Source organism: Myotis daubentonii, chromosome 5 (assembly GCF_963259705.1).
Source record: "Myotis daubentonii chromosome 5, mMyoDau2.1, whole genome shotgun sequence".
Taxonomy (NCBI): Eukaryota; Metazoa; Chordata; class Mammalia; order Chiroptera; family Vespertilionidae; genus Myotis; species Myotis daubentonii.
This window is the reverse complement of record NC_081844.1, coordinates 74383612-74399271: the sequence shown is the minus strand read 5'-3', so window position 1 is coordinate 74399271 and position 15660 is coordinate 74383612. Positions and strand designations below refer to the sequence as shown.

Here is a 15660-nt window from a genome sequence, read left to right as displayed (position 1 = left end):
TCCACGCGGTCCTCTGAACCTCCTCGTCCGCATCTGAAGGTCGGTCCCCTCCGAGAACGTGGCGAAGACCCAGGGGCCGGCGACCCAGCGCGGGACGCGCCGTCCCGCCCGCCCCGGGGCACCCCTGGTGCTGGTGGCCAGCGGCCTCGGCTCCGTGCACCCGCGGCCGTGGTACTGGCCTCCGGGCGCGGGCTTTCGGGGCGCGCTCCGCTCCCGAAACCGGGTAACCGCCTCCGGGATCCCAGGGAAGCCACCCGCACCCGGAGGAAGCAGGAAGCCGGGCCACGCGAGAGAGACCCCGCGCGCCCGAGGCTGGGCTGGCAACGCAGCCGCGCTCCCCGCCCCGCCCCGCCCCGACGTGCCCCACGGGGACGCGCACGCTCGCAGGCGCGGGGGCGCACACCGGGGCGCGCGCGGGCCGGGCCGGCACGGCAGCGAGAGCGCGCGCGGCTCGGGGAGGCGGCGGCGGCGGCGGCGGCGGCGGAAGCGGCGAGGGCGGCAGGCGTCCGGCTCAGAGGCGGTGGAGGCGGCGGCGGCGGCGGCTCCGGACGGGGCTGGGCTGGGAGCGAGCCAGGGTCAGAGGCGCCGGGTCCAGAGCGGATCTCCCGGCTCGAGCATCCGCCCGCCGCCCGGACGCCTGGGCCGCGGAGTTGGTGTCCCGGCTCGGACCCCGGCGCCCAGCCCGGAGCCGTAACCTTGAGGCGGCGGCGGCGGGGCCGGGCCGGGCCGGGCCGGGGGGCGGCGGCGCTGGATCCCCGGCTACCCGATCGTTGGCGGGAGATGTCGAACCCCGGGACGCGCAGGAACGGCTCCAGCATCAAGATCCGTCTGACAGGTACGGCGGGCGGGAGGCCCGCGCCGCCCCCACGGCGCCCACCCGGCCCGCACGGCCCCTCGGCCGCCCGGCCTTCCCCGCAGAGCGCCCTGCGGGAGTGGCCCTCCCCCACGTCGGCCGTTGTCCCAGGACCTCGTCACCCCCCTCGGCGAGTGCCCCTCGCTTCTCCCTCCGGCCCCGCCCCCTCGCTCTCCGGCCCCGCCCCCCCGCGTCTCCCCCTCCCCTCTGCCTTCTCGCCGCCCTCCTGCCCCCACCTGCCCCCTCGGTCCTCTCCTCCTGGCCCCGCCCCCTCGCCTCCCCGCCTCCATCCTTCTCGTCCCGCTCCCCCCTCCCTCCCCGGGGTCCCCCCGCTTCTCCCTCCGGAGCCCGCCTCCCGCGCTCGTCCCCCTCCCTCCCCTCCTCCCGTCCCCTCACCTGCACTCGCCTTTCCCTCCCGGCCCCGCCCCTCTCCTCACCACCTTCCCGGCTTCTGGCTTCCCCGCCTCCCCGCTACCTGCCGGGACGCTGCTCCCTCCCGCCGCCCCCTCCCGCCTCCTCCCGCACCCGCTCTCGGCCCCCCGGCTCCTCTGCTCCTGGCCCCGCCCCCTCCCGCTCCCCCAGATTCGCCCCCTCACTTTCTCTCCCAAACTCCGCCCCTCATTTTCTTTTGGCCCCGCCCTCGCTTATCGCCAGCCCCGCCCCCGGCTTCTGTCTCGCGGCCTCCACCCTTTCCTTCAGCCCCGAATTCCTCCGTCCGCTCCCGCAGCTCCTCCCGGGCCCGTGCTCCTCGCCGCCCCTCCGCCCAGCCCGCTCCAGTCCCGTCCACTTCCTTTCGCTCCCAGGCCGGGCGCTCTCGGGTCCTGCTGTGCTCCCCGCATTCTCTCCTTCCTGCCTTGCACTTCACCATCGCCCCCCCCTCCCCATCCCCGAGGCCCCGTTAGGTGTGGATCCCCCTCTTCCTCTCCCCCGCACACACAACCGGCTTGGGCAGCGGCACCCCGCAGGCCCCCCGCTCCGCTCATGCAGTCTTCAGTGAAATGCCTGTGTCTCCTGGGCGGCTGGAGTGCCACCTTCCAGGGCGAGCGCCGAGCTCTGCCGCGGGCCTGCGCCGTGGTGGTGGGTGGGTGCACATGCCGGCGGGGTGCGCTGGCGGCGCCCCTCGCTCGCGGGCCCCGGGGTGCTGGGCCGGTCCGCATCCTCATCCGCCCCTTCGCCTCGCCTCCTCGCTGTGGGCGGCTGCCCCCCGTCCCCGCGCCTAGCGGAGGCCGAACTGTAGTGTTGCGAATACCGTGCTGCTGGGGGACTTTCCAAACGCGAATGTTTCCAGCTCTGAAGAGGAAGTGAAAAGTTTGGGCTGATCCCTGCAAGGGGGGTTTCCCCTGGATTTTTCTCTTCAGCGACGGGTCTGATGAGGACTCCAAAGTCAGAGTCCCTTTCAAAGAGACAAGTGAGCATTTTCGGGACACTTCCTGGCAGATGCTTAGCCCTAAATCATTGGTGAATCTGTGAAAACCGCAATGGGTGATCGTTTTCCTTTGAAAATCCACCGCTGTTGCATGATCCATTTTTTGTTTCAAGAAGAGGGCCATAATTTTTTTGTAGGTATAAAAATGCCTGATCAGGTTATGATTAGATGATATGACCAGATCAGATGATGATTTGGACCCAAACTCAGACCCTAGTTTTGTGAAGTAACGGGCATAGCCCAGGGATCTTTGCTTCTGGAGAAACAATCCTTTATTTTAACACTTCTTACTCTGTAGATGCAGTGTATACATTGTTATTTTATGGTTACATAAAAGCCACGTATTTGACTTTGTAATGCTCGTAAAACTTTAATTACTGACAACTTTAATTTGATTTTCATTTACAAATTAAATCTATAATTGCCATCAGATTGGTGGGGGTTTTTTTGTTAAAAGCAAAAGTAACTGATTTGGGGTAGAAATGGGATTAATGTTTTAGAAATAATAGGTTTTAATTACAATGTTTGTGTCAGGTGTATAATATGTATTAATCCTAATAGGCAGGTTGGGTGTGGGCTTTTTCCTTGTGAAAGGGAGGGCTTGGTTTGTCCTCCCAAATTATTTTTTGATTCAGGAATTTAGATGTGGTGTAGAAATGCTTCAAAAATTATTCAAAGAGTTTTAATATTTACTTGACAGTAAAGGATCAGATGATGAGTGTTTTTTCCAAAACACCTTTTCCCGGGTGATGTTAATGACACGACAGAGTGTGGTCATTGCTGCAACAGGATTGAGAGTTTAGGGATGATTGTGGACACACATGATGCCAGTTGTCTGTTGATATGAATGTACACAGAAACGTTGGAATTAGATATTTTTTGAAGATAGGCTGGGTTTTGGCTTCATCTTTAAGTTTGTCAGGAGTTTGAAATATCTTCACTTTTAGCAAGTAGGCTAGCCATCTTTCAAGAGCGTATACTTTTGTTACAAGTTTCAGAGTTTATTTCCATGTGTGATACTTGGAAATGAGACTTTTAGAAATGAGAGCTATTCTAACTAGTGAATACCACACAGGGTAATTCATTGCAAAATATGAAGACATGGGTGTTATAAAAGAGCATTTACAATTTTGGGGTCTACAATTATATTTGGTGGTGAGTAGAACATTGGATTTAGAATTAAAAGGCTTGATTTTGGTCAGACCTGCCATAAACTGCATGATATGGAACAAATTCTGTAACTTCTCTGGGTCTCAGTTTCCTCATATAAAAAATGAGGTCTTAACTCCATTTATAACATTATTTGACTCTCCTTCTTACAGGATCTGTCAGTTTGGCTTATTCCAAATTACCGTTGGGTGTTTATGTTTTCTGTTAGGTCTCAATCCTGATATTCAGAAATTTGTGTTAAAACACATGACTTGTGTTTGATTGATGCCAAGCATTACTTTTTTGTATTGATTACAATTATGATTTCTTCTTTTTTTAAAAATTCCTGTGGAATCCCTTTTGTTTTAAAAACTATTAGGTAGTCTGTTGAACTGCTTTGGAAATCTGGCCTAAACAGTAGAAGAATGTTTGAGTCTTTTTATATAAAAGAATATAATTTAAAAGAATGTCTTTGTGGTATTTTAGCAAGGTAATAGTTTTTAAAGGTATAAGTAGGTTTGGGCACAGTATTTTCAAAATAGAGAATCTTTGTTAAAGAGCATTATCTTGCAGACATTTTAGAGTTCAATGGCCAAACACTTGGGAAACTTTTTTATTTTAAATTCAAGCAGGATTTTCAAAAACTTTGTTCTTATGTGGTACATAAATGAATCCCAGATACGGTATTTAGGCCACTTGGGTAAAAGAATGGAATTTTGAGCTCTAAGGGTTCCACACTGCTCTTCAAACAAATTAAGTTGTATCTAATGTTAACCAGTTAGTTGAAATACCAAATGCCTAAACTTTTCTGTGCTTTTATGCCTTGAAATACTCTCAGACCTCTTTGTGTTTTTCTATCTCTTGGATTGTGACTGTGTACTGTGAAGAGAGAAAATTCTAATTCCACTTAGAGGTGGGGAGAGAAACCTCCCTTGATAGCATATGGGAATGGAGGCTATTTTTTAAGTTGTAGCTCATGTGATGTAAGGCTGGCTTGTGTTTGTCCTTCAGGTGATGCAGCTTGGAGAGAAATAGTAGTAATAACTGTTAATAACATTAATTGACCAATAACAGGTGACATTACTGATTTGAAATGATTAGGTTGCTCTTAAGAAAGATAAAGCTGTTAAGAGTGTTGCCTTTGTCCCTTTGTACCAGCAACGAACCTCCCTTATACAAGGCAGGCAGAACTTTTAACAGCGGCCACTCAGATAAGATGGAATTGCTAGCCATCAGGTTATAGCCTTGCACTGCACCTGAGTTTACATATTTTCCTCAAGGATGGCCTCAAGTTTATGAGGTACAGTCAAGGCACTTCTTTGAGCTGAATTGTTTAAGGATGTGGAATGAGTTAAATCAAGTCCTATTGCAAAATTTAAACTGCAGTTATACTTTAAAAGGAGTCACATTCTGCCATATACAGGACTATTATTGATTTTGTTATTTGATCACATTTGTGTTGTCTTAAGAAAAGCCTTTTTTAAATTCATTTTCCCTTTTTCATTTTCTTGACCCAACTTACAGACTTGAGAAATGAAATATCTCATGTACTTATTTCTATCTGTACTTTTGCAGTAGTTGTGATGTGTCCCAGTAGAATTTTTTACTGCAAGTCCATTTATTGGTCAGATTTCAAAACTTCTATTTTGCAATTATGCCAGTGGTGTCTGGATTTCGAGTTTTCCTTCTCTTCTACAGGTTTCCATTTTCTCTGTTTGGTTACATTTTCAGGTTCTAGTGTGGAACATTGGGTGAACCGGGGAGGTTCTGGGGGCTGAGTCACTGGCGAAGAAGTATTTCCTCATGAATACAAAAAAGAAAGACTGACCCATAATATTTCAACATCAGCTTAATGATCCAGTTAACTAGACTGGTTGTTGTGTAACACATTTGGGGGCACTGGTTAAAAGTTAAAATAGCTGAATTATCTATTTTAGTGCGTGCTAGACTGAAAAGGAAGTACAAAAAACCTGACATGACGAAATAATTTTGGTATTTTCTAATTGAGAAACCCTAACTTTTAGGATTCTTATTTGAGTCAAACTTTTGTGATTTCAAAACCATTTTAGAGGTTAAATATTTTTTTAACAAATAGAGAATTAAAATTGTGTGGGGTTAGGGTCACTAAGCAAGTTAAATTACTGGTTGACTTATTGTAGGTGAGTTTCATTGAGAGAAAGCCCCTCCCTACCTTAGGTTGGCTGGTTGTAGTGAGTTTCATTGAGAGAAAGCCCCTACCTTAGGTTGGCTTGTTGTCCACAGCGCTCTGACTCCAGCTGACTGGTCCCTAAGGCCATCTAGTCAAAGAAGAGCTGCAGAGCTATGTTGGAAAAACAAAAGCTCCTAGCCGTCTAGATCAGGCAAATCTTTTTAAAATGTTAGAATTACTGTTGTGTCTACAGATGCAATTTACTCCATTTAGATATTTAACTAAGTGGAATGACGTTTCCATATTTCTGGATGAAAGGGGGGAAATCCTTTTATTGTTTTAAAACAAGGCTTAAATAATGTACAATCAGTGCGGCTGGTGATGCACCCCATTCTGTAATTCCAGCTGTGTTCACCTCCATTGCAGCTGAAAGGAATTCTAATTGGCTGAGGAATGTCGGCAACATCATGTATCACTGAGCATGAACCTATTATGCCGGCTGCTGGGTGATGCATTTCAGATGTTTGAAGCTCCTGAGTCCAACTTGGAGGTTGCTTTCAGGAGCCTGGAAGAGGACGTTGTGAAGCTGCGGGTTGTAGACGGCAGCCTGCTTTCTTCTTCGTATGTTGGGCATCTGCTAAATTCTCTAAAGGCTACAGTGCTTTCTTGTGGCTGAAACACTGGGTTAGGAATCAGAAGGTCTGAATTCTACTCATAAACGTGCCACAATGAAGAGAGGGGGGTGGGTTGAATTATAATATTTTCATGACTCAGTTTTTCTATCCAAAATGCAATATACCTGCCTTTTTGTATTGCACAAGGACTTGATATTAATTAAATAGCTTGATGAGCAGTTATGAATTATTTATAGAGCAGCACAATGTAAATACAGTCCTAGATTCCTTTTACTTCTTATTCCTAAATCATCATGTAAATGCTAAGGCTAATGATGTACATTGACACTGAAGAACAACTGTAGAACCTGTTGATAAGCACGGAAAAATAATGCTCAAGAACAAATTGTTGCCCTGACCGGTTTGGCTCAGTGGATAGAGCGTCGGCCTGCGGACTGAAGGGTCCCCCGTTCGATTCCGGTCAAGGGCATGTACCTTGGTTGCGGGCACATCCCCAGTAGGGGGTGTGCAGGAGGCAGCTGATCGATGTTTCTCTCCATCGATGTTTCTAACTCTCTATCCCTCTCCCTTCCTCTCTGTAAAAAACCAATAAAATATATATTTTTTAAAAAAGAACAAATTGTTAAATTCTCTACGCATTCAGAGAGTCCATTAGAGAAATCATGTTGCAAGCCAAAGCCAGCATCATCTTCACTTATGAAATCTTGGAAGCATTTCTATTAAAATCAGGAACAGTACAGGGCTGTACACTGTCACAGTTGTTATTAACTAGAGGAAGATATCAGAAAGCAAGCAAAATTGCTATTATTTGCAGGTGATATGATTTTATATCTTAAATGCAAAAGAATCAGCTGAAAAGCAATTATAATTAATTTAAAAAACCTTAGTATAATAGCTGGATAGAAAATTTTTCCATGGAAAAATAAAATTGGTTAAAAATCAATATGCAAACACAAACTCGGGAAAACAATTTGCAATCTGTATGAAAATGAAAGTCTAGCTTCCTTAATATATAAAGATCTTTCAAAACCAGTGACAAAAAGGCCAGTAACCTATTGAGCAAAGAATATGGATAATTCACAGAAAAGAATGAAAAGGAATTTTAAATATGTAAAAAGACACAGCCCTATTCATACTAAACAAAATACCAATTAAAACTAAAGGTGAAACAGTTTTTCATCTAGTAGATTGGCAGAGACCAAAGAGTTTGAAAATATGTCATGATGACAAAGGTGTAGAAAGCAGAAACTCTTTCACACTGTTGGTTGAGATGTAAGTTGATACAATAGAATAAGGAGGGCAGTTTGGTACTGTCCTATATAATAAAAGCCTAATATGCAACCAGGAGTTCGACCAGGGGGCGGGGCCTGACGGCCAATCGCCTGCAGTCCCTCCCCCAATCTGGCCCCCAACCCTGATCAGGGGTAGGGCCAGCCACTATGACGTGTACTGACCACCAGGGAGCAGACGCTCAACACAGGAGTTGCCTCCTGGTGGTCAGTGCGCTCCCACAACCAACCTCCAGCAGCCTCTTCCCCCCCAACCCCCACCAGCCCCCTGACTGGCCAGCCAACCTCCCGGGGTCCCTCCCCACGGGCCAGCTGGGCACCCCTCCCCCCTCCCCGCCCCCCCCCCCCCACACCAGATAGGCCTCAATCACTGGCCAGGCTGAGGGACCCCACCCGTGCACAAATTTGTGCACCGAGCCTCTAGTATTTTTTTAAAAAAAATATTTTATTGATTTTTTTTTTTTTTTTTTTACAGAGAGGAAGGGAGAGGGATAGAGAGCCAGAAACATCGATGAGAGAGAAACACCAATCAGCTGCCTCCTGCACACTCCCCACTGGGGATGTGCCTACAACCAAGGCACATGCCCTTGACTGGAATCGAACCTGGGACCCTTGAGTCCGCAGGCTGACGCTCTATCCACTGAGCCAAACCGGCCAGGGCGAGCCTCTAGTATTTAAAGTAAGCCTAAATGAGTCTTTTCAGGTTCAGAAATCTGGTCCTCCCTAGATCTACTTTCTATGGTGAGTCCTTTGAAAGACGGGTCTTGATTCTGAATAATGGTGCTGGTTTACATTATTTATTTGGAATGTCTTTTGGAGTTGGTTATCTCTTGCTTTTTCTATATCAGGCAGGTAATTTATTGCCCTTTTTTTCTATTAAATCAGTGAGATAAAAATCCTAACTATTACTGGATTGTATTTTTATATATTTTCCTACAAATTATAGATTTGAGAATTACTTGCTGCCTGTTTATATATGTCGGTATTATTAATGTCTCATATCTTATATTTTTCATAGTTTCCAAAGAGTTCTATATATTTCCTCACTTGAGCCAAAATATCAAGCTAAGTTGAAAAAGGGTTTGGATTCTTTTTTAATGTGTTTTTATTTCTAGGTTAAAAAACAAACAAACATGTTAGCATGCAGTTTTTTTAAAAACACATTCTACAGAAGAGAAAAGAATACTTTCTCCTGTCTTAAATGGATAACCATTTCATGTGCAAATAAAATACTCAGAAGCACATTTAATCCACCTGTAATAAATTTACATGCTTTCCCAGAAAATCAACAGTCATATGCAGGAGAAGGCTCACATTTACTCATGGGACATTAGTCGAACTCTTCTCTTCGGTTTTAGTGAAGGTAATTCACACTCATAAGATTAGACAAGCTTTCTGGGATAAGGTAGCCTTTTCCCTCTACAATTATGGAAGGTTGGAAACATGACATTGCTCTTCCCCGCCCCCCACATGCCTAGTAGACACCTTAAACTTAACATGTCCGAGACAGTCTTCTTGACTCCCCCCACGCCAGAAACCGTCCTCTCCCCAGTCTTCCCCCCTTCGTTAGACCTACCCAGTTGCTCAAACCAAAAATCAAGACTCATTGTCATTCATATCTAATTTATCCTCAAGTCCTGTCATTTCTCCACCACAGCTTGTCTGGACTATGTCTTCTCTTACTGTCCATTGCCCCCATTCTAGTTCAAGCTGTAATCATCTCTTGCTTGGACAGATGCTTGCCCTCTTTTATTTAAATGTTACTTGTAACCCAAACCACTTTGCTATAATAGTATTTATTTCTCTATTACAAAAATGTTAAAAGATTAATTATAAAAGCCCTCATTTTGGCTGATTCTAAAGTGGAGAAGCAAAGCAACTTGCTAACATTGCCCTTTCTCCTGGCTGCTGCAGCCCCTCCACTTTCCCTCTGTGTTCACGGCCTCTGGCTTCAGCTCCGGGAGCAGTGGTAAGGATGGCCAGGTGTCTGTCAGTGTAGCACGGAGCTTCCCAGGGTCTGACAATTTAGGGATGGCCAGTGACAAGTTCAATTGTGTACAATGGGGAGAGAGATCGAGAAACCAAATTGAAGACTGACTATTTGAAAGAGTTGAGAGTACATGTTATATTTTCTTGTACGGGAACAGCACATGGGTTGCCTCTGGAGAACTTGTGATTTTATCCCCCTCCTTAACCATTCCCCAAGATGCTCCAACCCTAATTGCCCCATCTTAGTAAATGACATCATCAACCAGTCAGTTGCTTGGACAAAAAGCATTCCTTGGTTCTCTTTTTTCTCATTCTCTAGAAGTTGTCAACTCTTACCTCATATACCATATCCTGAATCTTTTTCCTTCTCTCCATCTCCACTATTACCACCCTAGTCCTAGGCAATGTCACCTCTCACTGGGATGCCTGCGATAGTTATCTCCTAAATATTTTCCTGCTTCTGTATATTGAATATCGGTACATACAGAAAAAAGCAGTGTACAGTTTGTTGATATTTCATGAACTGAACGTACCTGTGTAACTATATCATAGATCAATGATTTTCAACTGGGAGCAGCTGTGCCTCCCAGGGGACATTTGGCAATGTCAGGAGACGTTTTTTATCATTACAACTGTGTGGGTGGCACTGGCATCTAGTGGGTAGAAGCCAGGGATGCCACTAAATAGCCTATAATGCACACTCAGCCCCCCACAACAAAGGGTTACCCAGTCCAAAATGTCAGTAGTGCTGGAGAAACTCTGACCTAGATCAAGAAGTAGAATGTTACTAGTACCTGAAATACTCCACAAGCTCCCTTCCCAGTTTCTGCGCCCCACTCCCCAAAGATAGTCACTCTCCTGGCATGCTTTTGAATTTCATAGTAATGGACTCATACAGTATGCATTCCTTTGTGACTGGCTTCCTTTGTTCAACATTCTATATGTGAGATTTACCTATATTGTTGTGTTTGGTTGTTTATCATTCATCCTTTTTGCAGAACAGTGTGCTATTATGTGAATGTACCATAATTTATCCTTTTACTGGATGATGGGCAATTGGGTAGTTCCAAGTTTTTGGCTGTTATGAATGGTGCACTATGAACATTCATATGTGTGTCTTTTGGTGAGATATGTATGCATTTCCACTGGGTATATACTTAGGAATGGAAGTGCTGGGTCACAACATAGGCAGATGTTCAACTTTGACAGAACTGTCCAACACTTTACCAAAGTGGTTGTACCAATGTACATTCCCATCAGCGGTGTGCGAGAGTCCCAGTGGCTCCATATCTTTGCCAAACTTGGTATTTTCTTTTTCATTTTAACCTTTATGGTGGGTGTGGCATGGTATCATCTTGTGGTTTTGCTTCTACTTTCACTTTTCTCCAATCCATACCTTACGTGGCAGCCGTAGACATTTTTTATTAACATTATTTTTTAGGTAGGGTATAGCTTTGGTGTAAGCATTATAATTCCTAAGGTTTTTTTCCTCTCCCAGGACACAATTTTCAACTCCCTTCTAGGCAATGTTGCCCTGTTGAGAATGAATGTTCTGCCCTGGTGTGTGTCAGTCACCCAGGAGGCTTGTTGAAACTCAGATTGCTGGCACCCCCCCCCCCAGGCACTAGCAAATATCCTATATAATAAAAGGCTAATATGCAAATAGACCAAACCACTGAATGACCAGACGCTATGACGCACACTGACCACCAGGGGGCAAACACTCAACACAGGTAGTCAGTGCGCTCCCACAGGGGGAGCACCACTCGGCCAAAAGCTGGCTCACAGCTGGCAAGTGCAGCCTCTCCCACCTCCAAGGCAGTGCTAAAGATGTCTGGCGGGGAGCAGGCCTAAGCCTTCAGTCAGACATCCCCCAAAAGCTCCCGGACTGTGAGAGGGCGCAGGCTGGGCTGAGGGACACCCCCCCACACACACACACTCCCCAAGTGCACAAATTTTGTGCACTGGGCCTCTAGTCTATATAAAAAAATCTAGGTCTGTACTTGGGCGTAATATTAAAAAGGGTCAAAAAGAATTGTAGTCAAAACTTTAATAACTAGTTTCTAATTTATTATGTAGTATTTTGTTTACATATCAGGTTTTCTTCCTGAGATCTCTTGTGTAGATTCAGATTTGTTTTCTTTTCAAATAACGAGTACTCATTAAAATAATATGAACAGAGAGTTATATAGACTATATTATAAACCTAAATTCCATATATTTGGTCCAAAAAGAAATAGATGCATGCTTTTCACACACCATGTGAGTTTTATCTATTTAATTTATTATTATTTTGAAAACAATTGTTATTCTGCTTTTGTGTGTGTTTTTTAATTGAGATATCTTTTACATATAACATATTAATTTCAGGTGTACAACATAATAATTTGATATTTGTATGCATTGTGAAATGATCACCACAATGTCTAGTTAACATCTATCATATTACATAGTTTAAAAAAAACACCTTTTTTTCCTTGTGATGAGAACATTTTTTTAATCCTCACCTGATGACATACTTAGAGTAAGGGAGAGAGAGAGAAACACAGATAGATTGGCTTCCCTATGTGCACAACTGGGGATCGAACCTGCAACCCAGGTATGTGCCTTGACCAGGAATCTAATCTTGGTGCACAGGACAATGCTCAACCAACTGAGCCACTCCGGCTGGGCTTGTGATGAGAACTTTTAAGATGTACTTAAGCAACTTTCAAATATGTGATATATTTTTAGCTTTTAATTTTGAAGTAATTATAGATTCACAGAAAGTTGCAAAGAAATGTACAGGGAGGTCCTTGTGCCCTTCACTTACCCTCCCCCATTGTTAACACTGTGCATAACTATGGTATAATATCAAAACCAGGGACTTGACAGTCGACATTGGTACAGTTGACAGGGTTTATTCAGATTTCACGAGTTACATGTGCATGGCAAGAAGCTGGTCTCCCTTCATTTCACAGTGACCTCAGAGCCGCTTTTGGCTCTTCCCTGTGTGTTCAAAAGGTCACTACCAGCAGCTCCCGTGGCTATCTGCTTCTAGCGCTAACCAGCAGAAAGTCTGTAAGTCCACTTCTTGAACAGCTCGCTCCTGGAGTAGGAGTCCTGGAGTGGAAACCTCTCGTCTGATTGACCTAATTTGGGTCATGTGTGCATCTCTGAACCAACCACTGTGGCTAGAGTGATGGGACGTGCTGGTTGGACAATTAAGGTCCACCATGGAATCTAGTAATGGTGGTAGTACTACCCAACAAAGGACTGGGGCCTGTGAGGGAACAGGAAAAATGGATGTTAGGAAGGCAGCTAACAAATAAGTAGACAATACTGTTTTTGTTGTTGTTGTTTTTAAAGTATAATGATAGTTTTGTATATGCTGAGTGTAAGAATGGTAAAGCTACTGTTTAATGAACTTCTGAAAAAGGAGTACCTTCTTTGTAGTAGTGTGAAACAAAAGATGCATTTTTGTAAAAGTGCCAAACATTTTTGCCAAGAGTTAGGAATGGAGGCTTTATATATAAACTAACCCCAACAAATTCCATTGTCAATTTGTATTAAAGAATGTTTCTGGATTGTTGTATAGTGTTTTTTTATTTGGGATTATTTCAATACTAAGATTTAAACAGAAATTCAGATTGTAGGAATGCATTCTTACATCATTTCTCTAGAGATAATAAGGTATTTTAAGAAAGAAACATTCATGTTAATTGTTTGTAAATTGAATTCAGATTGTGTAGAAAGAGAAAAAATTGGTTTTATGCAAGTGTATAATTTTTTATTAGATAGATGATCACCAACTCTTCCCTACGCTAAAGTCTTTGAATTTATATATCTGTTCTTGATATTTGGAGCTCTGTATTTTTGCCCCTATATTCATTTTATAAAATGTGCTTTTAGAATGCTTGGCTGAGCTTTGAACCCATGCTTCAAGAAATTATTGGCTCTCTCAGACCCCAAAACTCTTCCCTCCATAAAGTCAGTGACCAGGGTGGTAAAAGCTGGGATGGAGCCAGTCTGTGCCTTTAGACAAGTGACCTCACCTCTTAGTCTCCTTAGCTATAAAAATGGGTAAAATAAGTGTTGTGGATATTAAATGAAATAATCCACATGCAATATCTGGTACATAGTCAGTGTTCAATACATGTTAGCTATTATTAACATTTTCATATTTCAGGTAATCTAAGTTGACTCTAATAGAAAGTCATACCATTGTTTTATGTACCATTAAAAAAGAAACACCAATAATTACAGTGTAACATATGATTCATTTGAAGACTTCAGAGATGTTAACATATCAAAAAATGTGTCTTAATGGTATTTGGTATTACAGCCGCCTCTGACTTGGAAGTCCTGGAAATTGTTTGCATACCCACAGAATAATGCCATCTGTCTTCAGTTTATACATAACACAGTGTGAACTAAAATTTCTTTTCATTTTTGTTTTTGTCCTAAACTCATGTTGGATTTGGTCTCATATGTTGCGATATTGGCAATGTAATAATTACTGATTCCCCATATAGGTTTAATAATGGATTATATAAGACAGTGATAGGGTTGGCAACTTCGGTTATTTGCTTTACCTCAGTGATTTAGGGGGAAAAAATGAGATATGGTTTTGGAAATCACTAACATTGGTTGAGTAAACCTATTTGGAAGCTAAAGGCAGGCTAAATGACAGTGCCTGTGACCTTTCAGAAGAGCCCAAGTTGTCAGGAAGCCTGATAAGGAAAATGCTTTTCATACACCCAAACACATTCAGTTTAGAAAGCACAATACTTATATTTGAAAGCTATGTGTGGTAGTTGATTTTCCACTAAAATATAAATGTGGACAGTATATTGTAGTTCTTGAGACATACTTGCAGGCTATTTATGTACCAACTCGGTGTAGTAAAATGTTGGCTGTGTAATATGCTTAGCATAAATTTAGAAATAAAACCTGTAAGGATATCACACAACCTTGATAGAGCGCTATTTCTCTTGGAGCCTGGTATTTAGAATATTGTGAATGGGATATTATGAGCCTGGGTTTTCTTTTTTTAGTCCTGTTTTTATATTAAAATTGAAGTGAATTATGGAAGTCTTTCTAGAGACTTGACTGTTACTTATTGCATAATTTATGGCTTATTTCATATGCTGAATGTCAGCAGGATCCCACTTTTGTTGAAGACAACCGCATGAATGGAACAGATATGCGGTTGGGTTATCTTGTCATGAGCTCCAGAGCTGTCCCCTGGCACATCTGGCACATGCAGTACGTAAATATTACTTGATGGCGTTGATTATGACTTTGGAAAAGACTATCTCAGTGCATCCCATATTCTATTGCATTCTGAAACAGCAGTGTTGTTTTTCTTTTTGGAAACCCAGGAGGGTTTGTTTGCTGTATTTTGTATAGGGTTCAGCTTAGCAGACAAAAATATATACTTTTAGAAGAGGAGTTTTACTTTAGAAAGTGGTTGCTAAATTGAATTAACAGTAAAATAACTTCCAAAAGGAGTCATTTCATCAACTTTAGTGCTTTTCTCATTACCTGCTTCGTAGTGACAGACAGAAGCCAGCCAAGATCACCCGGCAGGCTTTACAAAAGGATGTGATGATGGCGCTGCTACTCCAGGTGTTTAATTTCACGCAGGAGGAGTCAAGGATTTGGAGTTTCTTACATTAGAATAGGTTGCACTTTATTCAGAAAAACAAACAAACAGTTCATTAATTTGAAGCGTGTACATCACAGCCTAAAAATTATTTTAGTTTTAAAAAAGATAATGCATGCATATGATATGAAAGGATACCCATTAAAAATGTCTCCCTTTCTCCCTGTCCCTTGTCAACCAGCTTGCCTCCAGAGAGGAAACTATTATTGCTACAGTATTATTAGTTTCTCCTGTATTCTTCCAGAGGTTTTCTGTCCCCTTTTCTCCTCTCTTTCACACAGGTGAGAGCATACTGTGTGCACATAATCAGGGATTGCTTCATTTTTGTATCTCCAGAGCTGCCTTTGTGGCAGAAACATCACTGCTCAGTGACTATGTCTCATTTCCCAGCTGCCTTGCCATTAGGTGGGACCATGATTGGTTCTGGCTAGGAACTGTGGGAAGTGATTTGCCCCACTCTGGGGCTAGAGTAGTAAGAGCCTGCTGCTCTGCCATGGAGCACCCTGAACTGGGTATCAGAGGG

General features: G+C 44.0%; 1 protein-coding gene across 11 annotated transcripts in view; it reads left to right on the top strand.

The window, feature by feature from the left end:
* Positions 1–637: 637 nt before the first annotated feature.
* Positions 638–15660, top strand: part of SMURF1 (SMAD specific E3 ubiquitin protein ligase 1) — an 84538-nt gene continuing 69515 nt past the window's right edge. For 10 of the 11 annotated variants that reach the window (XM_059698272.1, XM_059698268.1, XM_059698270.1 and 7 more), the window contains exon 1: positions 638–835. In XM_059698272.1, the coding sequence (XP_059554255.1) occupies positions 781–835 (55 nt within the window). In that variant the 5' untranslated portion in view covers positions 638–780. Of the gene's footprint in view, positions 836–8175; positions 8243–15660 lie in introns of those variants that run through there. The other variant, XM_059698264.1, reaches the window with a different exon arrangement.